At 48.9% G+C, this 22542-nt stretch overlaps 2 protein-coding genes across 9 annotated transcripts in view; one reads left to right on the top strand and one right to left on the bottom strand.

Moving 5' to 3' along the window:
- Positions 1–15876, top strand: part of PPP2R1B (protein phosphatase 2 scaffold subunit Abeta) — a 35726-nt gene extending 19850 nt beyond the window's left edge. For 5 of the 6 annotated variants that reach the window (XM_068556589.1, XM_068556587.1, XM_068556588.1 and 2 more), the window contains 4 exons: positions 220–374; positions 742–884; positions 1287–1378; positions 1791–4169. In XM_068556589.1, the coding sequence (XP_068412690.1) occupies positions 220–374; positions 742–884; positions 1287–1378; positions 1791–1807 (407 nt within the window). In that variant the 3' untranslated portion in view covers positions 1808–4169. Of the gene's footprint in view, positions 1–219; positions 375–741; positions 885–1286; positions 1379–1790; positions 4170–5683; positions 5806–15768 lie in introns of those variants that run through there. The other variant, XM_068556591.1, reaches the window with a different exon arrangement.
- Positions 12616–22542, bottom strand: part of SIK2 (salt inducible kinase 2) — a 137357-nt gene continuing 127430 nt past the window's right edge. For 2 of the 3 annotated variants that reach the window (XM_068556583.1, XM_068556584.1), the window contains exons 11-15: positions 21882–22166; positions 21573–21736; positions 20697–20807; positions 19874–19965; positions 12616–19153 (exon numbers count right to left, since the gene is read on the bottom strand). In XM_068556583.1, the coding sequence (XP_068412684.1) occupies positions 18580–19153; positions 19874–19965; positions 20697–20807; positions 21573–21736; positions 21882–22166 (1226 nt within the window). In that variant the 3' untranslated portion in view covers positions 12616–18579. The other variant, XM_068556585.1, reaches the window with a different exon arrangement.

Genomic DNA, 22542 nt, shown 5'->3' with positions numbered 1-22542 from the left:
CTTTTCCTTGGACATTCTATACATTTTGAAACTGTAATAAGACCAAATCAGCACACTAGGAGTCATGGCTGAGCATGCTTGCCATTGCAGTCTGACTAAATTGGAGTGTTTACAGAGTTTTATTTTTGGTCCACCTTTGATGATGATGTAAGTAGAAGTAAACTAGATTATGCTCATGATGTGAGCAGCACGACAGTGTGTTCTTCACGTCTTCTGCAGTGTATGCCATCCGTGAAGCTGCCACCAACAACCTCATGAAACTAGTTCAGAAGTTTGGTAAAGAGTGGGCCCAAAATACCATCGTTCCCAAAGTGTTAGTAATGGCAAATGATCCTAATTACCTGCACAGAATGACCACTCTATTCTGCATTAATGTAAGTATTACATAGCTGTAATTGCTAAGCTCAGATGTTAAACCAGTTGTTCAGTACCGTATTATGAATTCTGAATATGTTGCCTTCTATTTGGACTATATTTCTTATACTGATTAATTTGGACAGTTAGGAGATGAGAGAAAAATGTCAACTTTTCAATTTGTGTTAAAATCTGTAGTCAAGTCAGTTGTGAATTCTGGTCTAATTCTGGGATTCTTTGCTACCTTGTATCCTTCATTCACACACTCACACTAGAAACATTTTCCTGTTGGCCAGTTACTTTCGTATTAAATATTGTCTCTTTAGATTTGGGGATATTTAGAAAAATAAAAGTGTTTTTAATGTGCTGTCTTATTTCTTTTTCTAGGCACTGTCTGAAGCCTGTGGTCAGGAAATAACCACTAAGCAGATGCTGCCTGTTGTATTGAAAATGGCAAGAGACCAAGTAGCAAACGTCCGATTCAATGTGGCCAAATCGCTACAGAAAATTGGACCAATTCTAGATACTGAGTAAGATTTTAGTATTATTCTTTTTTTAAATACTTTTAAAATTTCACCCCATATAGGCAGAAATAGCTAAAATTAAATTCGGTGATTTTCACTTCACCTAGGATGTGGGATTGGTTGAAGAAAATAAGAAAGTAATTTAACAACCAGTTTTGAGTGTGTCTACTCTGACTTTAATATTTAAGCTGTGTACATATGTAGATCATTGTTCGAAGCTAATTCTGCAGAGAACCTGAGAAATTACTTAATACTTGTCAAGTTTATATTATAGGTGTTTTAAGATTTTTTTTTTATTTTAAACTTTAAAAATTACCATAGAGCAAACATATATATACACACACACACCATAAAGCATTTCTCTGGCTCAGAAGACTGCCTCTCACAGATGATACCGTTGCATTTTAGTGCTTTGCAGGAGGAAGTTAAGCCGGTGCTACAGAAGCTAGGCCAAGATGAAGACGTGGACGTCAAGTACTTTGCGCAGGAAGCTATAAGTGGTATGTCTGTTTTCTGCCTTCCAGCTTTTGCTTCGGCTAACGGGATATGAGTGGTGTTAAGTGGGCCAGGCGATGAGCATCTGGACCTGGGAGGTGGTAAGCTCCTGGAATGCGCGTCTTCTCTTTGGGTAGAACCTTCTTGGCCCACCACTGAGCTGGCCATTTTCCCAATTCCATGTCTAGGGCTGGGTAGGGATATGCTTCTTACTGGTAAGAACAGTTTTTTGTTTGGATTTTAATTAGTTTTTAAAGTTTAACTTTTGATTAGCCTGACAGAGTAAAGAAACTGACCACAGTGAGAAGCTCACACATAGTCTTATGCTTTTGGATCATTTTTGTTGTGCTTAATGTTCGCATAGATAGTTCATGAACTTTCTGTACCACTAACTTGATTTTGTTTGGAATTTTCTAGTGCTTGCATTGGCATAACGAGGAACAGGAGGGGAAAGACTTTACTAAATTCTTATCACAGATTTCTGGTCCATGTGTTCTTGAACTGGGTGGAGAGAAAAAGTGGAAAACCTTCAAGACCTCATCTGAGCAAATGACAACAACTAACAAGAAATCAAATTTCAGTGACTCGATTCTTTCTAAAGATTGTTTTTTACTTGTCTTCCTTGTTGGGATAATTATATTTTAACTTTTCTTATTGTTTGTGACCAATTCCTGACACCTGCACAGTCATTTCTTGGCTGTCTCCTATTGATTTATTTAGCACCATCTGATCTCCTGCATCCTCATTGTTTAATCAGGCCCCGGCCACTTAATATTCCACCAAGCCGGGACAGGTTTGGACCCAGATGTGGAACAGAGTGATTCTTTTGATGTTTATATGTATCTGTGTGTCTCCATCATTCCAAAGTTAAATATACATGGTTTAGAATAACTTATTTGATAAGCACTCCACTTGGGAGACACATTGAGATTTAACTGTAGTGAGAGCCATATTTTCCTGGATAATGATGGTCTGCCTCAGTGTCTCTCCTGAAAGGGGAATGTGGAAGCTCAGGGTTCATGTATTGGTTGTTTTGGTTTTTCTTTGCTCGATTTTGACTGTAATCATGTCATTCAGAAACCTGAAGTGCAGATGCATCTTGCTGCTAATGTGTCATGTTGAAACCGAACTCATTTTCCACAGCTCCCCACTGTGACTGCATTCAAAAATACTCTTCTTTCTCCCCGCTGAGAAACTTAAAATTTAGTGCCTCCTAATAAGCAGTGGTTCTACGGTTTGACTGTAAGATTGCAGTTGTATTTCTAATGAGTAAAGGAACCACTGGTGTAATCCACTGTGAGGATTTCCTGCTCTTTACCTGGTTCTCCTTCCGGCTGTGTGAGCATTCGGTCCTTGCTACATTGTACAGTAGTAGCTTTCCAAACTGAAGTTTCATTACTAATTTTTTGGTGTAGGTGACGCTGGAATCTTATCATTTGAAATGTTTGTTTTTCTACTTTTACAGTAAAACCTCATTAGTTTCTCCTGGAATTGAAGATAATGAGTTAAGCTGAAGGGTTTGCTGAAGCAAATTAATAGTACGTGAGGAAGCCTGTTGGGTCTGAACTACTTAAACAATTTTAACGCTCCTTAAAAAGCACCCTTTTACCACTTGATATGCTAGTTACTAATTACTCTTTTCAATTATATTAAAATACCTTCCGTGAGGATCTTTATGAGGCCACACCTTTATTTAGATGCATGCAATTTACTCTTTATCTCTGATATATATACATACGTATTTAATGGATAATTTAAATATTTTTTCTTTAAAATTTATGAACATTTTTCACCTAGTCAAACTCAATGTGTCCCTAATGCATTTTTAATTAATGAGGTTTTATTGTAGCTTATTTTTCTCTCAGTGCATCTCACTATGTAGTTTGCTTGTTTCCATTTTGGTTTTCAGACTGTTTCTTTCATTCACAGTCTCTTAAACCCAGCGAGCCCTGTTCTGTTTTGTGAAGGTCCAAAGACTCCTAGAAAACTTTGTACGTTAAACCATTTCATAAAACCAAGTTTGACCAGATACTTGCAAGTTTGTCTTACCTTAGAAAAACAGAACATTTAAAATCAGAATTACCTGCCTGCATTTAAAACTGCCAAGCTAGTTTATAGTATGTTTCTATTTTATTACTTTTGGGCTAAGGGTTAAATACTTTGCTAGGCAATAATCTTTTCTACATTCTCATTTTAATATCTTAAACTACTATGCTGTAAACAATTTTAGTTTCATGGTTCTTTTTGGTTTTTTATTATCTGCAGGTTTTGTTTGTCTTCAGTGAATTTCATATTTGAGAGACTGTTGTCTTGATTGAAACAAATTTGCACAACCATTGCTTTCCTCTGGTTGGAAATGCCGTTGGTTTTGGGATAGACTTTTAAATGGCCTAGTGGACCCCCTGGGGAGCTCTGTGCATTGACCTCTACCCTAAAACTGTGGTAAAGGGTAGACAGCAAGCCCTTGCTTTCTCAGGCTGGGTCAGGGAGCTCAGCAGGACCCTGTCTTTTTGGGTGACCCCAAAGGGACTTCATTGTTTCTTTCTGACTTAAACAATAGGGAATCCCTTTTGTTACTCCTCAGAAGAATTGTTCTTTGGCTCATAACTTTGTCATTTTCTCCATGGATTAGTTTTCTTGTCTTGATTTCACTGGAATGTAAGCTCCAGGAGCTCTGTAAGGGCTGGGATTTTTGTCTGTTTTGTCCTCTGTTGTATCTGTAGCACCAGCACCTAGGTCAGTGTCTGGTGTACATAGTAGGTGCTCAATAAAAATATGTTCAGTTAATTTCTAAAACCTGTGCTCTGGTGTGTTTTGTGTGTGGAACAAGTCATGCAAGGTACCAGACTGCTTCTCATTACCCTGTTGACACAATGAAGGAATTTCACTGCTTTTAAGAAACAAGCTTTCTGTGGCCCTTCTCCAGTCCCCGTTCCACTTGGATTGTACAATGCCTGGACAAAGCACTGCCATACTTATCCATCCTAGGCAGTTTACAGCAGTTGTCTGATTCACTAGGAAAGTGAAGCAGAGACATATATACAACATATGTCAATGAAAGTCTCATCAGTAGTGGAATTCACCTTAGTGTTTCTTTCTACAATATTTATGGGGTTTAGCCCTCACAGGCTTAAGAGACCAGATCTTTTTTGTCTGTCTGTGCTGCCATGAAGATAGGAACCCGAAGTGCATTCTGTTTCATAAGAAGAAACAGGTTAATGTATGGTTTCTAACGAGACTTTGTTGAAATAATAGCCCTCAGCTCACAGAAATATCACAGCTTGGCCACTGTGATCCTAGGCCCTGGGGGTCTTTGCTGGACAGCTTGTCTTGCCTCAACAGAGACAGCAGCCTGACCTTTGAGCTGTCTTATCCAAGTATCCAAGATACTTGCATGGACCTCCAGGGGGAATCAGATGTGTCATTCCTGACCCAATGGTTAGGCTGTGGTAATGCTGGCTTGTTGCAATTTTATTAATCGCTGTGTTGTTATGGAGTTTAAAATCTTTCCTGTAGACATCACATTGGTCCCAACCCCCCGGGGATGGCAAGGCAGGGTGGCCAAACAAGTTGGGTGCTTGTTTCTTGCCTTTCACTTAAATTCCTCTGACACTTTTTTTTTTTTCCTCCTGGCATTCTTGTCTTAAAGCCTCCTTTCTGCACTGCCTGGATATAAACTGTGGAGGGAGAAGGAGCTGTCACCTTGTTCTCCTCGGTTTAACAATGAAGCGATTGTGGTCTGATGTTATGTAATTGTTTCTCTCTGATTCTCTCATATTCCTGTTCCCATCCAGTTCCTTGCTCCTCTTTCCTGTTCACTCACATGTCTCCAGTCTTTTTTTTTTGTACCTAGAATAGTCTCACTATTCCCCGTTTGCCTCCACGAGCCTGCTGTTTCCAGGAAATTATATAATGTTCAGTTGAGATGGAAATCTGGAGGATGAAGAGAGTTTAATTACTCATTGGGTAGAGAAGCCAAGTCATTTCTTTATTCAGAGTTGTTGTCTTAAACTGATGTCGTCAGTTCTGAAAGGAGTCAGGTCTTTTCTGTCTGGCTGGGGCTCTGTAGGCTGTCAGTGACCCAGACCTGGGGGAGCACCCAGCCGGTACCAGCGGCCCTGTGGGGTAGCACTTTGCATGGCTCTCGAGGAAAAGGCACCTTCAGTCAGATCCGGGGGTGAACCAGCTCTCTCTGCACAGAGACCCATGTGCTTCCCCATTGCAGGGCTGGAACCCCTGAGGCATTGCAGGTGGGCTTAGGGGGACGTGGCCTGGTTGGGACAGTGACAGTCTGCTGTCTGTATGTCTAGTGGTGGCCCAAAGGCTGAGGAAGCTAGATTTTCCTGTGAAGGACAGTGAAGAGCCCAGCGCCCCTGGGGCTGACAAGAACCACTTCCTGAGACCCAGAGGGCCTGGAGAGGACACTGGGAAGGTAAGTGCTGCAGACACTCCTGGCCTGAGTCCTTCCTTGGTTTTTTGGGCTGAGGTGTGGGCGGAGGGCAGCCAGCGAGGCAGGGCAGCCGGATCTTTACCTCGCTCCCTGAGGGGACGGTCACGTTTTTAGGGCCACGGGAGTGTATTTGTAAAGCCTGTTGCCCTGTTTCTTGTCCGTCCTTCTGGGAGTGCTTTCTGAGGGGTGGGGTGGGCTTGCCAGCGCTCTGTCACTCATGTGGCTCTGCCCCCATGCAGAGGACAGAGGAGGTTTGCTGAAGAGTTGCTAGTCCCACTCACCTCACAGAGTAGACAGTTCTCATTTGCTACAATTCCTCTCAGGTGGTCACTTCCATTCAAGGAAAAAACCACTTCTGTCAATTTTACTGGGTAAGAGTCCGAATGTTTTACAAGCCCCACTTGACACCCCTCTGGAGGAGGTATGCCAAAGTTCAAGTTCAGCAAAGTTGGTGCGGGCCACTGCCCTGGGGCTGTTTGTTAGGAGGGTGATTTATGACCTACAGATACGTTCAGAAGCGCAGCACGGAGGGTCTGGCTGCCGTGTGCTGATGTCAGGCTGCACTTAGTTTATTTGGAAGATGCTGGTATTTTCGGACCCACGCCAGTGGGTTTGCTTGGTGAAGCTTCTAACATCAAAAAGTTTGTCTTATAAATCTTTATGGCTTTTCCTTCATTTTCTGTGAACGGGGGCCATGCGAACCTTGTGCTATTGTCCAGGCCCTGAACTGCAGTCTTTCATCTTAGAACGCGCTCCCCTTCCGGCCGCGCCGTGCACGGTTCTCCCCGGGCCGGCAGCTCCCGGCTGTTCCTGCGGGGGCGGCCCCGCGGGAGGAAGTGCCGGCGTGGCTGTGCTGCTCGCAGCCTCGGCAGCCCTGGGCCCTTTCGTCCTTACTTGTTTCACTGAACGTGGCCTCACAGAAGATACCGTGGCCGAAAGAGTGGGCATAATAGTCACAAATTTTTAGACCTAAGCCACAGACTTCCTTGGGAAGAAAGGAGCTATGTTTTCCTACACACTCAGGGTCAACTGGCCATGCCATTAAATGCACGGTTTGCCTTTGATCTGCAAGTGGAATAGTTGAGGCGACCCCTCTGTGGCAGACTTGCCAGGTCTGTAGGCGGCCCCTGATGGCCACAAGCTGGGGAAACAGTATTAGCTGCTGTTCCTCGAGCCTCGAGCCTCGAACCTCGAGCCTCGGTAACTGTGCAGGCATCTTGTCAGGCACCTGGCAAAAATCTCACTGAATCCTCGCAGCAGTGTGGTAGGTGCTGGCAGCTCTGTTTCTCAGCTGGTCGAGAAACTTCCCCCCAACCCTGTCGTGTCTACTTGGGCGTCTTTTCTAGCAACGGAGGCAAGGCACTGCTAAGCCTCTGAGGCTGCAGATCACTTAACCCAGAAAAATCCCCTGCCCCGTGACTCAGGGAGCCTTCCCCGCGTTTGTTTCACTTAAGGAAAAGGACTCCAGGGTGAGATGGAAAGGGAGTTGGCTGTTGCCAGGCAGAGCCCTGCGTGTCAGGGGCCAGCAGCCAAGTGAGTGATCCAGGAAGTCATCCAACTGCAAACCAGAAATTGTTCTTAACCCCTCACTCACTCACTGTCCGTGGCCCATAGCAAATTCGCCCATCTGCCCCGACGGGGTCAGAGGGTCCCGAGAGCCCTGGGAACTGCCTCCAATGTCCACTGGCCTCTGGGCCCCGCGGGAGCCGTTCGACCTCCCAGGGCTCTGGCCTGCCCCTTGGTCCAAGAGGGAATGACCCCACGGGGTGAGAGCCAGTTCCTTTGGCGAAGGGTGTCTACTCGGGTCCTCCCAGACTGGCCCTTGGTGTCTGCGGAGCAGTCTGTGCTCTGGATGTCGCCTGCGGCCCCGCCTCGTGCAGGGGAGCAGCGCGGCTGCCTCGCGCTCCCTGCCCACCCCGGGTCAGCTCGGCAGCTCCTTCCTGGCGGCGGATGGTGGTCTTCCCTCCTAGCCGGGCAGGACTGCCCTTCTGGACGGTCCGAGGGCTGCTCTCTGACAATGGGGCTGCTGACGGGCCTCTGTCAGGCGAGGGTTAACAGAGGATTTGTTTATTGAATCACGAAGTAGCTGTCACATGATTTTAATCAAAACACCATTTCCCTGACAACAGTGATGTCAGTCTTGTTATTGCAGGAAGGAGCAGCTGTGAGGGACAGTCAGGCTGCAGGCCGAGCCCGGGTTCGGAGGCTCAAATCGAGGGACGCATCATAAATAATGCTTGCAGGCACCGACGTGCCACATCTGCCCTCCTCTTCCTCTTCTCTCTGTCCTGACGGCCTGTCCCGCACAGACACTGGCCGGAGCCCGGCCCCTGTGCCCCCCAGTCTCCACTGAGATTGCACCTTCTGCGCTCCTTCTACCCTTGGTTCTACTTCTGGTTTTTCCAGTTTTCCTTATTTTCCCCAAACTCAGTCATTTGGGCCCCTAGGATCCCTGGCCTCTGACTTCTGGCACCTGGCTCTCCTCTGTGCTCTAAACCAGCACCTACTGGTGAACCAGCAGACCTGCCAGCCCGAGGTGGGGGACTGTCCAGCAGCTCAGGAGTCTCGGCTCCCTTCGGAGCCAGCTTCCTGGGGGCGGAGGGGCTGCTGTCCTGTCCTTTCTCTCCTGAGGGCAGGTCAGGGGAGCATAGGGCTGCCTGAGGGTCTCCAGGGCAGTTCTAAGGAGCTTGGCTGTGGGTGCCTAAAGGCTAAGAGCTCCTTAAGGAAGGGCCAGCCTCAGGGTTGCAGGATTAGTCCTCTTAAGCGCAGAAAGACTACAGGAGGCCTGCGTCCAATCCAGCTGAGGACTGATCACAAGGATCAGTGCCGGGGAGGTCGGCGCGGAGCGCTCCCGGGGCCAGTGGAACAGTGTCCGCACGCCCTGCCTTCTCCTGGCGCCGTCTCCTCTCTGGGCGCTGGGGGCCAAGCAGCTGTCTCTGCAGAGAAAGACACCCAGGCCCTCCAGCCCTTCTCTCTCCAGGAGCTTGGCCTTGGAATTTGGGCGATGGATGAAAAAGGCCTCCTAGATGGGACATGGATTCTCATGGATGTTCCTTCATCTGTGGTACCCACGGCTGGTGCTGCCCAGAACTCATCACTGAAAACGAAGAGATCCTGGGCAAAGTTCTTGGTTCTTAACCTGGAGCAGGTGCTCAGAATAGGGCAGCCACCCTTAAGTCTGTGACGGGATGTGGTAGGCACCAAGCAACCATTTTCTGTGTCCAGCGTTGGGATGCTCAAGAGTTAAATGAGGAGACAGGGAGAGGTGCGATACTGTGACAGGCCATTAAAGGGAGCTGGGGGTCTTCTGAGTGCTTTCTTGTTGGAGGCCGTGCTGGGCCAGGCTGCGTCCGAACCTTGCAGTAAAGCTGTGGTTAACTCAGCTAGTCTACGTTCCCCAGTTACCGCTGGGATAACGGGCCTTTGCAATGATTTGCCCAGGTTAGCGGCAGGGCTGGGAGTGGTGCCAGGGGCCGAGGACTCAGCCAGAGGTTCCCTGCTGCCTCCCGGGCTGTCCCTGGCAGAGAATGGGTAGGCTCCACCCTACCTGGAGGGCCTTTCTGGCCAGAGTGGCTGCTCCAGGGGGTGGGCCGGGGAAGCTAAGCTCTGTTCTCCCAAACCTGCTCCTGGCCAGGCCCTCCTTGCCCAGCCCTTTCGTCCCCGGGGCCTGCTCCAACTGCCTACCTGCCCTTTGGCCCTCTCTCGGCTGGCACAGGGACCCTGCTAAACATCTGAGCTTCTCTAGTGACCAGAGGGCAGTTCTAGTGGGCCCCAGGCTGGAGTCGTTTCGGCCGGGAACTCGCTGGGAACTCGGGGTCCCGCAGCGTGGCGCGCTCCTAGGAAAGGCCTTGGCCTTTCCCGCAGTTCATTTGTGTTCCACCCCCCAGCTCTGTGGGTGGCCCTGGCGTGGTGGTGACGCACTCACTCCTGAGGGTCAGGGTCCCCAGTCAGGCCCCCTTTTGGTATCTCAGGCCCCATTCAGGGAGTGAAGAGAGAGATGGAGTCAGAAGCTCTCAAAGCCTGCCTGACAGGGAGAGCGACGGCTTCTCCCTCCGAGAGGCCAGATCCCCGATACCTCTGTCTTCTGGGCCCAGATTTTCTGAGCTCTCTGCCCAGCCAGCTCTTGGGGGCTCAGCTGCAGGGGAAGTCCACCTCCCACGGGCAGTGTCCTCTCCCCCCACATCCGGGTTCCTCACCTGGTGGCTCAGCCCTGCAGCTGCTTCACCTGGGCTTCACACCAGCTCTGAGTCAATGCGCTTGGGAAAGTCCCTTAGAAATTTATACAAAGGCAGCTATCAATGCTCCCTAGGGGTATTTGCAGCTATGGGTCCGGAGGAATTCAGCTGCACCAGCGGACTGGGACATCTATAGCAGGAAGGCTCCTTAGTCGAATGGCTGGAGGCACAGAGCAAGCTCCGCACTCCGCCTGACCTGGCTTCTGGGTTTGGCCTCAGTGATTTGCCAGTGATGGCTAGTGTCTGAGGTAGGTGAGTGTCCAACCCCTTCACTTCAGTCAAGACCCACGTCTGTCTCCCAAGGGGACACTGTAAAGTATGAGCCATGGGCAATATTCCATCCCTCCAGAGCTCCTCCACCTTGTCATTTCTTTTGTTTTTTAAAATTTAAAGAATTTTTATTGGCGTATAGTTGATTTACAATGTTGTGTTAGTTTCAGGTGTACTGCCTTATCATTTATTTGAAGTGACATCACTGGGGCCAAAATGAGAAGGGCAGAGCGGCTGTACCCTGTGCAGGTGACATTTATTTTGTAGCTATGTGGCACCCAGGATTTAGTGCACAAAGCCCAGAACTTCCTCCCATGGTGCCCTGGGGCTGCAGGCAGAGCAGGGGCCTCTCTCCCTACCCGGATCCACCCAGGGAGGGATGGGAGCGCTCAGCAGGGAGGCCCTACCAGAACGGTAACTCTGAAGCGCGAGGGGTTGCAGACCGAGTTGCTTGTGCTCTGAGCCAGGGGTTAGAAATCCCTCTAACCCCGTGAATGGGCCTTAGGGGGTCCAGGAACCAACTCCTCCCCTGAAATGATCTGTCTAAAGTTGTATGTCTGTGTACGTATGTTTCCTAGGAAGAGGATCCAAAGCTTTCATCAGCACGTGGAAGGGATCTGTGAAACCTCAACTTAAGAACTAGTGGGGTGGAAAGGAGCAGACGTCCAACAACAGAACCTTGGGTGGGGCCCTGACTGGTGGCGATGGAGGTGGGCTCTGGTGACTGCAGACACGGCATCCCCTTGGAGGTGTGGGCACAGCTGACAAGCTCTAGACCCCAGCCCAGCTGGGCAGAGGCCCTGGATCTGGAGCGCAGGTCGCCCTTGAGCCTTTGGCTCACGAAGGCCACAGACCGAAAGATGTTCTGCACAACGTGAAGGTCAAGGGCTTGACTGGCGGCTAAAGTTCTGGCCAGTCTCCGCAGGCAGGCCTGTTATTTTTGCCTGTCCCCTGGACATGGGGGGTTGCTTTTGGCAACACAAAAATCCAAATGATGGAGAAACTTGGTGGGACAGGGGAAAGTTTGTAAAACTTCGTTACTGAAATAATAGTGTTTTCCTTTAAAAAAAGGAAAAAGCAATTGAAACGCAGTGTTACTGAATTCTCGGTTGCAAACAGAGACGACAGCCGTTCGGGACAGGACTGAGCGCCTGAGGCAAGCGGTGCGAGGCAGCAGGGCAAGTCGGTGGGGAGGGCTCCGCGCTCTTCCCGCCCTTGGCCGTCTCCCCCAGGCCTTCCACTCCCACCAGGGCCCGTGGATGATCCCTCAGTTTGGACGCTGTCTCAGTTCTACAGCACGGGCTCAACTGGAATGGTCTGAGTGAAACCAAAGCCTAAACTTGCTGCCAGAAAGTAGGATTTTTTTTTTTTTTTTTTTTTTTTTTTTTTTTGGCCGCACCACTCGGCCTGCGGGTTCTTAGTTCCCCGACCAAGGATGGAAACTGTGCCCCCTGCAGTGGAGGCGTGGAGTCTTAAGCACTGGACCGCCAGGGAAGTCCCCAGAAAGTAGGACTTCATAGTGCCCTTTCACTCAGGGTCTGGCACTAAAACAAGTCTCGAATGTATGAGAGTGCCCCAAATGCCTCCGCAAACGGATTCTCCAGCACCCGAGGGCACTGAGCTGGTTCCTGCCTCTCGGAGGGGGACCACAGTGCGTGCACGTGTGCGCGTGTGTGTGCGCGCGCGCGCAGCGTTGAAACCTTTCGCACGGAAGATGTGCCATCGTAAGTGCCAGTGTCTGGCTGGGCCCCCATTCCCTTCCTTTGCCCTGCAGCTTGTCATAGGTGAGACCGAGGCGCCCGCCTCCCCTCCTGCTGCTTCAGAGGCCCTTGCCCGTCTCCGGCTCTGAAAGTCCAGGAGCCCCAGGCAGCCCGGGCCTTGTCCGTGTGCAGAGTGCGGTTAGCAGCGCTTCCGTCAGCGTTCTCAGCAGCTACCGGGTACTCCGGCGATTTCAGAGCAAGGTATTATTTACCCTGCTGACGTCAATGAGAACATATTATCCACTGTCCTTTTCTGCAGCCTGAAATGAGCACCAGAGCTCGGGGAACACAGCCACCTTCCATACTTTTCAAAATTCCACCCGAGGCCTGATGGGGGAAAGGCCCTATCTCATCCACCTGACAGTCATATCACCCAGGCTCTTAGAAAACAAGTTGTTTTTATTTTGATTAATTCAAGAGGGTTGGAAACGTAAAAACAGTACATTTTCCTTGCAGAAAAGTACCCCATTTAAATTACGTTTGATACAAAGATCATTTATTAAACTGCATTTTAAGCAATTTTCTAACATTGAGTGACAGGTTACATTTTGATTTTTTTCACATTGGAGCTATTATGATTTGCACTCAAAATACCAAAGCTATTGAACTCACCATTTTCTTAGTAATTAAAAAAAAAAACACACACACACACAAAAAAAACTACAATTAGATTAATTTAATCAAAAGTAACTCTTTCACAAACCAAACATCCAGCAAAGACCACCCTCCTCCCTTCAGAAATAAGCAAATAATCTTGCCCTTTCTACAAAGTGCAAATATCTCTGTATCAATTTTACTTCCTAAATTGCAATCCCCAGAGAGAAGCAAACCTCCTTTTCTCTCTGGTTCTTTTTCCTTCAGAGATTTTGGTGGAGGCAGATTTCTTTCGCCATCAGTAGTGGGACAGTATCACCACGTGTATTTCCTTGACTGAGCAAATCTTGAACAGATAGGCATCACACAGCCAGTGGCAAGTCCCTGTTATCTGTATTTGCTAATATAACATTATTCCAATCTGGGGTCATATTTTTCCAGGATGTTATTTTGTACTTCTATTTTTAAAGCTCCTCCCTAACCCACCCACTTTGCCTCTGAAGACAAAAGTATTCAAAGTATGTTATTTTTTTAACCCTAAAAGTGCTTGATCAGCACTTCTACTTGATGGGCCTTAACTGTAAAGATACTTTATCCCCCTCCTCAGGACTGGGCTGAGTTCCTGATTCTTCTCTGAGCAGCACCCTTTCTTGGGGTTGAGTCTGTTGGTCTGCGATGGTGGGCCGAAGCAGTGCAATTTGGCCCCTTGGCAATCAAGAAAGGGTGTGTCCCGTCATATACTTTTGCAGGGAGTTACTGTATCGTGTGAGGTGGAGAAATGAGACATCTGTGATGTGAACCTGAACTTCTGTAGTTAATTGGACACTGGAAAGATGGTGATCTGCGGGGTCTGTGTCTCCCTTGGCCTTGTTCATGCAGGGCCACCTGGACGACTACAGCTGTTAACCTGGAGGGCAACCCTTCCCCCAGAGCCAGGCGGCTGTCAAGTGGGAGTAAGGTTTCGGGGACAATGTCACATTCACCCAGTGCTTAACCGAGGTGGGGGCTTTGTTTATACAGCTGTTTGTTTGCTCATGAGAAGAGTCAGCTGCTACCCAGGAGGGAAGAGCGTGGAGTGAGAAGCCAGAACACCCAGAAGCCCGTCCCGCCTCCGCCACTCACGGGCTCTGTGGCTTGGACAAGTCACATAGCCTTCCCAGAGCTCTGGTTTCCTCAGCCGTAAAACATGAGGACTATCCGCTCAACTAACTAACTTCATAGTATTGTTGTGAGCGTTAGAAAAGATTACTCGTGAAAGTGCTTGGTAAATTAATGTACAGACAGAAGCTACTGCTCCTTTTGGACAGACAAGCTGAGTGCTTGGGCAGGAACCATCAAACCTATCATCACTGGCTGTGGGCTGCGCTGCTGCCTATGTCTCAATCTCTACAACAGTAGGTGCCCCATTCTGCCAAATGTGTTGAAATCTGCCCAGATGTGGACAAGATGGTGGTATAACTAGGGCGGCTGTGAGTCTTCTGGAATCAGCCAGGCTACCTTCACGGGGAAAAATGGTGAAACAAAGATGTGAGGGGCACTGTGAGACCAGGGACTCGGGGTGCAAGAGGGGCTGTGGAAGGCCAGCCTGAGGTCATCTCGTGCCTTCCAGGGGCTGCAGGCTGACAGACACAAAGAGCTCTATAATTAGTCTCTTCCCTGGGACCACACGCCAGGGAGGACCAAACCAGCGAACCTGTCAGAAGGGATACGTACATTTGTTATCATTTGTTTTGTCCAGTTTAGAAAGAGAGGCAGATGATACTGCGCTTGTCTTCCACACATCACTGTGAAGATAAGTTCTGGAAAAATTTCCAGAAGCAACAAAACGATCAAAGATCCCTGCCTATACAATGACTCCAACTTACTACCTGTTCTCCAGTTTTTACCTTTGATGTCTAGGCACAAGGAGACTGAGCGGCTCGGTGGCTTCCGAGAAGGCAGTTGAGGCAGTCCAGCTTAGGGGTACACATGCAGCCAAGGTGAGACCCGGCACAGGGGTTCTGCAACCGTTCACTGGGACCAGTGTCATCCAGTGACCCTACGAATTGTCTCAAAGGAGGACGAATGTGAAAACTTATCTAGAGTGAGATTTTCCTTAAGCCAACAGGGAGCTTAAGTGTTAACTGCTGATACAGGCTTTTAAATGTAATCCAGGGCTAGAAATTCTGACCCCAACGCAGAAGCCAGTATTTACTTGGGGCCTGACTGCAGCTGGGAGGACCCGGCAAAGGAAACCATTCATTTCCTCAGGTCCACGTGTGTGCACCGCCCGCACCTGAGCAGGGGCTGCTCTGACCACCGTGCACCTGGACCCCCGAGCAGCCAGAGTGGGGGCTGCAGCTTTTCACCTTTCTTTAGTTTCTCGTTGGCCAGCCAGTCACTCTTGGGCTGTGAACACACCCTTCTTCCTGACTCTAACAATTAGGCAGAACTCATTTCTCTGAGAACCCCCCTTTCAGGCAGAGAGGAAGAGGCCAGCGCCACCACGAGTCCCTTCTGCAGAGGCCTTTCGTCGGCTGGGGGCGACACTCACACGAGGCGGTCCCCTCCCTCCCCATAAGGGCACAGGCCCCCCATTACTCTGGGGTGAGGGCTGCCTTTAGTCCCGATCACGGGCTCCTGCCTGTCACGCCGGACTGACTCAGGACACAGCTTCAACACTCTGAGGAAGAAAGGGACTCTGACTTTCTCTTTCCTTGGAGGCAAAGTTTGATGCAGAAAGGCAGGAGTCCTTTAGTTCCACCTCCTAGTCCTCCTTGGTGGGTCCCAGGTGTTTCCCCTTACGTGGAGGTTGGAGGGTCCTCCTCTGTGTTCCCCGGGCAGCAGGAGAGCGGGGCAGGGCTGGGCGGGGCAGGCCTGGGCAGGGCAGCAGGAGGGCGGGGCAGGCCCGCAGGAGGGCGGGGCAGGCCCGGGCGGGGCAGCAGGAGGGCGGGGCAGGCCCGGGCGGGGCAGCAGGAGGGCGGGGCAGGTCTGGGCGGGGCAGCAGGAGGGCGGGGCAGGCCTGGGCGGGGGACAGTCTGCGCAGTTCACCAGTTTCAAGTGGAACATCCACCCTCTGCTGCGCTAACGTGCTGTTTGCATTACAGGGACCAGCATATCGGCTGCATGGACATACTAGAGACACACTCGCCCAGCTGGAAATTGCAGAGCTAGTGCATTTTCCCCAAAGCAGAGACTAATACCCCTGGATTAAAAACAAACAAACAAAAAAAAGCATAAACAAAAAATAGAGTACCACACATATTGCACTTTTTGCTGAATGAAATTTTTACCTCACGTTCATCTCACCAAAGTCTCTTCAGAGGAGCCTGGTTTACAAGATAATAAAGCTAATGGTTATTATACAGTAGTGTACACACTGCTAACGTGAAACAGACTGGAAAGAAAGTCATTATTTCAAAGTACCTCTAGTACTAAGCCTTCGTAGTGTTACTTTAGTATCTGTGAAGAGAAAACTGCTTGGAGGCTCACATAGGTCGCTCACTAGTCGGGGGACAGAGCAATGGCGATGGTCAGACGGGGCTGGGAAAACACCTGACTGACGGACGGCACCAGTCTCCTCTCGCCAGCTTACGTTTCAGCAAATACAGACTGTTATGGAATTTATTGATTTCTGCTTGAAATAAATGAGAAAAGCAAACAGGAGCTAACAACATAGTCCAGCAGGATGGGTCATGCTATTCACCCCGCTGTCGTCGGTCTGCACAGACCCGGCCACGGCTGGGTGCTCCCCAGTGTCTACCTCTGGGGCCTCGACCCTCCCGGGGCCTCTCCCGCCTCATCTGTCAGCCCAGTCGTCCTGCCGTAGCTCCCGGCTTTCCTGGGCTCAGTGGCTCATGGCCCTGTGGGGGACAGGCATCTATGCCGATCTGTGACTCTGCCATTCCGGGGACTCTGAAATGAGCGGCCCCCGTTTTCAATCTGGAAGGCATTTTAATTTCATAAATATTATAGCGCTTCTGTAGAACATTTTGGGAATACATCCTTCAGTCTAAACAAATCAAGCCCTGTTTTATAACTGCCTTATTTTGCAAAGACTTAAAACAGATTAGAGATCTTAATGAAAGGATCTCTTAAATGAAATGATGTTGTCTATTTCATGAAATCATCAAACTTAAGCATGAGGAGGAATAAACAATCCGCAGAAGGAACCTAATTCTTTCTTCCTGGGTTTTCACTGCGTGTTGTCAAATCACAAAAATGAGTCCTCCACACCACCCTTCCTTGCTCACACCCAGAGTCCAACCCCAAGCAGAGGGCCTCTGTGGAGCGTCCTGGCACCAAGAGGAGCCAGGACAGAACTCCTAGACCTTTCATGTTTCTCCCCACCTGCCTGGACACGTACTACAGAGAGGAAAGGCAACTTAAAGGTGTTTTCTAGATGCAGCATCAGTGTAGTATCTCTCTTCTTTGTGCTTTAAGGAAGATGCTTTGTGCTTAACGCATTCATCTGCTGATAGGACAAGCCATTCTAAAGGACAGAAACGATAGACTTTGTAAATAACACTGAATTTGTAATACTTGGATGTTCCTGTCCAAATGACAGGTTACTCCTTACTTCTAAGTATACAGTCAACTAGCCGTAGCATCTTTTTTACTTATTCTGATGATTGGATCGTAAGGGTTAATAATATACACTGTGTTTGGCAGACGATCTGCTTAAATGGTTAACACATCTGTGGTCTTTTGAATATTGCTGTAATACTTGAACATTTCATTGCAAGTCAAAACTCTAAGGAAATTAAGGATGTGATTCCCACATGGTGGAAAACAAACTCTGAAGTGACTTTGGATTTAGCATCGACATAAATGGAAAACTGTTGGTTTCTACAGAAAAGAAATCATTAAAGCATGATCTGGGGGGAAAAAGGCACAGCACTACCACTTCACATGGGAGATAAAAGTTCATTTTTCTCGTCCTTAAAATTTCTAAGCCCTATATGAAACTGTCCAAATATACAAAGCTCAATAAACGACTAGCAACATCTAGTGTAAAGTCAAAGTAGTTATTACATTTTAAAAGAGACGCTAGGTCCTCTAAAGATCAACTGCCCCAAACCAGAAGTCTCCACAGAAGACTGCAGGAAGAGCCCGTCTTCCCCGGCCCAGGGCAGCTGCTCTTGACGGTTTCTTGAGTTTCCTGCCCCTGGTCTCCACTGCGGTGCATCTCTTGGTTCCACAGGTGACACCTTTGGAGCTCCGAGGACACTGTGACACTCTGTGACCCAGGGCACCTTCTGAAGAGGTGTGTCACCTACTCTCAGATGGAGGTGACTGCCAGTCTCAGGGGTCCGTTCCCACTGTTACTCAGTGGACCCTGAAACAAAGCTCACACTCTTACCGCTTGGGGACAAATTACATCAGCAGCTTAGAACTTATGATTCACTGACAAAGTACAACTTTCTTTTATTTCCTGTGCATCAAATTTCATTATGTATTCTTGATTTGCCTTTAAGGAACATGCTGTTGCTTGGTTTCAGTGAAAAATGTATTGCCTTTTTTTTTTGCCTATATGTAATGGCACACATTTTTTCCTGCTTTCGCCAAGGTTTCCCTCGATAATGAACTGATGTAGTTCTGTGTAAAACCTAGGTCTGGATGTCTTCTTCTTATAAAACTTTTGTTGATGCCTCTGATGAGAGTTTGCTCCACTTGACCTAAGGGCACGAGCTGCAGCCTACAACTATGTTCCAGCACTTGCCACAGAAAACCGTGGTGGGACGGAGCCAGGAGGAAGCAACATCCACCCGGCCAGGCCCTCTGATTCCAGTTGGGTGACTTGACTTTTTCCCCATCAGGGGGAGGGGGGGGAAAATAAGTTTTAAATTGAAAAGGCTGGAATAAAAATAGAAATACACACGCTCTTCACCTGACCCGCCTCACTTCCTTTGCTGAGGTTAATTTACCAGGACGTAGCCACTGTGCTGTGGGTCCACGGCTTCCAGCATTTCACAATCAAAGAGTCCAGGGAACTCCGAGAGCGCTAGAGGGTCGTAGCTGGAGGGGGCCTCCTGCAGTCCTGAGCTCCTGGGACAGCCCGGCGCCGCCATGCCGCTCTGCTGGGCTCCGTCCAGGGAGTACTGACAGGGAGCGGGGCGGTCTGGCTCGGGGGAGGCCGCGCCTGGCAGCTCGCAAGTCTGATAGGAGAACGGTAAGGGTGCCCGGGCGGCCCCTGAGTGCGGCGGTGGCGGTGGCGGGGGAGCAGCCCGGGGACCTGGCGAGGCGGACAGCGGCTGCAGCCCCATCTCCCGGTACTGGCTGAGGAAAGGGCTGTACTGCATTTGCTCCGAGGCAGGCTCCAGGACGGGGCTCAGGGGCTGGGTCAGGCTGAAGGGCGGCGGCTGCTGGGATGGCGGCGGTGTCTCCTGGTGGGGAAGGGGCTGCGGGTACGAGCTCTCTGCTATCTGCATCTGATTAAAATATGCCTGCAGCTGAGACTGTTTCTGGAGGAAGAGCCGCTTCTGTTGGAGTCTAAGTTGGCAATACCAAAAGAAAGAATTTTAAATCTTCTTCAGTGACGGCAATTTTAATGTAAATCCAGTATCAGTCATTAGTGTCCGTCCTCCCACTTCTCTCTTTCCCACGGCAGGAAAAAAAAAAAAAAAAAAAAAAAAGTGGGGGTAGGAACCAGTCATGTTTGGTTTCTTAAACCCAATCTTATTTTTTGTCCCCCAATTCTGGCTGATCCCTCAGTGCTCAAGTGAACACGAATTCCTTTTCTCTAAGACTCTTTTTTCCTCCCTATGAAACAAGAGGCTGATTTCCCATCTGGAGTGTTTTGAAGCGGGGCTGACACCTTGGTCTCTGTGGGTGTCTGTAGCTTGATGGATTAGGGTAGCTCTACCTTGGCCAAGATGTTTCTACTAGTGAGGCCTGGGGGCATGGGATTACTACAAAGGAGGATGGAGGCCTTCTCTCCAGTATAACCCACTTAAGCTGCAGTAGCTCACGGATCCTGAAGGCTTAGGTCTATTCATAGCCCAAAGGGGAAACACTAGGAGAAAAAGAAAACAGAGCCGCTCAGGGCTGCTACTCCCTGACAGGCCTATAGTCCACGGACAGTGGAATACCCATGTTAGCGGATTGAAACCTCTTTTCCTGGTAGAGGCAAACACTAGGGGAAAGGACAACATACCCAGCTTAAGTCTGCCACAAAGAAAGTGATTTCTTTGGCCAACCACCATCTCTCACCTGTGTTCTTGCAGCTGCTGTTCAAGGCTCCGTGGTGGTTCTTTACAATAAAGCTGACAGGTGTTCTGGGCTTTTGACAGAAGGCTGGGCTTCTGGAAGAGCAGAAAAATACAAGCGTGACATGTTGTCATCTAGGACGCAGTCATTAGACTGTCCTTTTGCCTGGAGGACGAAGCCAAGTGAGTCCTCCAGAATCTGCGCAGGATGCAGGGACTGACACTTGCTCGTTGAGACCCTGGGAGAACCTGTGGCCCAGCAGCATTGGGTCAGCAGGCCTGGGCTGTCTCAGCTCTAACCTGCTTCACTTTTCTGTCTCTAAAAGTCCTCTAGGACCGGGAGGTTCATGGAGACTAAAAACAATGAGAAAAGTGGAGTTAGATCTATAGCAAAGGCCACAGCACCTGCTGAATGAACAAATGATTCATTCTTTATGGGATCTACGTTGCATCATTTATTTAAAGATTTGTGGGCACCAATAGAGAGCTGATAGTACATTTTTTGCTGACTTGAGATTTCCATTTTACTTATTATTCACTAAGAGGCATAACATAGAAGCAAAGAAGCCAGGGTTCCCTTTCCTGCTGCTCAGTGGCAGTACCCTTTCCTGGGGTCTGAGGACAGACCTTTTCTGCTGCCAAGACAGAGCATAAGGCTAAGTCTGAACATGTTTCTAGAAACTACAAGTGCAGAGTCAGACCCACCTGCCTATAAAGGAATTAAGCAGCTGCCCTAAAAAAATACCAAGCAAAACAGGTTCCTGCTTTGCAGACAGGCAGGTTCGGGATGGACAAAGTGAGCTGGACAACAAGGGGGAGGATCCCACCTGGAGTCTGTGCTGCAGGTACTGGGCCTCCAGGCTGTGCCGCTGGGAGAGCTGCGGGTGCGCGCTGCCCGGGAGCACAGACACGCTCTTCTGCTGAGGAGGAGCTTCTTCCTGAGGAGCAAGGGGTGGAGACACTTTCAATTTCCCACGTGGGAGAAAGTTCCAAATCTCAGTTTAAGCACCTTGGCAAATGTCCAAGGGGAACTCCAACTCTGCTAAGACATAATCCTCCATGCTTTTACAGCAACTAGTAGGCTGAGGGTTAATCACTTTGCAGAAAGTGTGTACATGCATTACCCGTAGTAAACGATAACCTAGTCAGTACTGGAGCAAAGGCCCCCTATGTCAACAGAAGGTTATTACCTTCATGTGGGCACCAAATGCTATAATATCCCTGATGTACTGAAAATGGGCTCAAATAAAATGTATGAAATAAACAGCAATATTTTTTGTATTTTTAGCATAAATAATTCACTTATAATATTTAGTGAAGTGATAGCACATCAAAAAATAGTGGCAACAAGCGTCTCATTTGTACTATTATTTGTAATTTCTGTGTGTGTGTGCATGAAGGGAGGGGAGTTCAAGGGAGACTCTGAGGTATAATTCATATAAAATCTGCCCTAGGAACCGAGCATCGCCTGACAGCGTCCAAGCCTCCATGTGGTACTGATCACCTGGGCCAGCGTGGAAGGGTCTAACCCAACCTGTCGGGCAGATGGCAGCAACAAGGAAGGCCTTCAGGCTGTGGTCTTTCCAAAAGAACCTGTTTGCTCCAGGACTGGAGTAAATCCTCTAAATGAAATGACACACCATCAGGACACACTGATGCCTTATTCTCACCCAGCCACTGTGGGCAGGGCCCAGAGCACGCACCTGAGGGCAACTGCTACCCAGGTCTTGGAGCTGAGGAGCAGGTGATGCCAGGTTAGGGTCTGCCTCTGATCCTATTTGCTCATAGAGCAACTGCACCTTGTTCAACTCTAGGATTCCTTTGGTTCTAGCCAGATTCTGAAGATGTTGTCTAAATGCTACAATTCCTGAAAGAAAGAACAACGACCAAACAGTTTAAATAAAACACAAGGCCTTTCAGTGACCAGAGGTATGAAACCAACATGGCAACAAACCCCACCCAGTCCTACAACACAAGAGCTGTAGGAGCCAGCAGAGAAGGTAGGCAGTCACCTTGGGTGAGGGAAGTGTCTGACGCCCGGCGGCCCTCTCTGAAGCTCACTGGAGACCTGTTGTGGGCCTCTCGTTTCTGGGAGCTCAGAGCCTGCATGGTGGGGTTGGCAGGCCTCAGGCTCACGAAGGGAGACGTCATGCGGGGTGAGGGCTGATGGGCTAACATGATGTCCTTAAGGGAAGGCTTGTCCTCAAGAAAGTGCAGGTCCCTCTGAACAGACCCCATATCATACTCCGAGTCCACACTGTCAAGGGAGGGGTTGTCACGCACGGAGAAAATTTTCCCTTCAAGAGAAAAGACAAAACAAAACACAACACCAATATGACCACCAATAAATCACAACTTCTTGGAACATGGGATACAAAGCACAACCAGCTTGAGTTTCCACAGCAACAATGCCCTTAATTTCCAACCAAAACATCTTTCCAGAACTTTTTTACATGTCAATTTAATCAGCTTCGAATTTTGTGGTGAAAACACTCCAGAACCTGTACCCGTAAGATCTTGGCCACTCCAAAAGGGCCAGAGTCCTTGATGAGTCACAGAGCACGCGGATGAATCCTGGGCGTCGGGGGAGCCCGCTCAGAGACGTTTCATTTTAATCTCTGAGAGCTGCTGAGCGGGCCTAATCTTAACTTGGCTGCATGTGGTCCACAAAGA

The sequence above is a fragment of the Eschrichtius robustus genome, chromosome 11 (assembly GCF_028021215.1).
Source record: "Eschrichtius robustus isolate mEscRob2 chromosome 11, mEscRob2.pri, whole genome shotgun sequence".
Classification (NCBI taxonomy): Eukaryota; Metazoa; Chordata; class Mammalia; order Artiodactyla; family Eschrichtiidae; genus Eschrichtius; species Eschrichtius robustus.
Note: the sequence above shows the minus strand (reverse complement) of the source record. Positions and strands in the feature narration are given on the sequence as shown.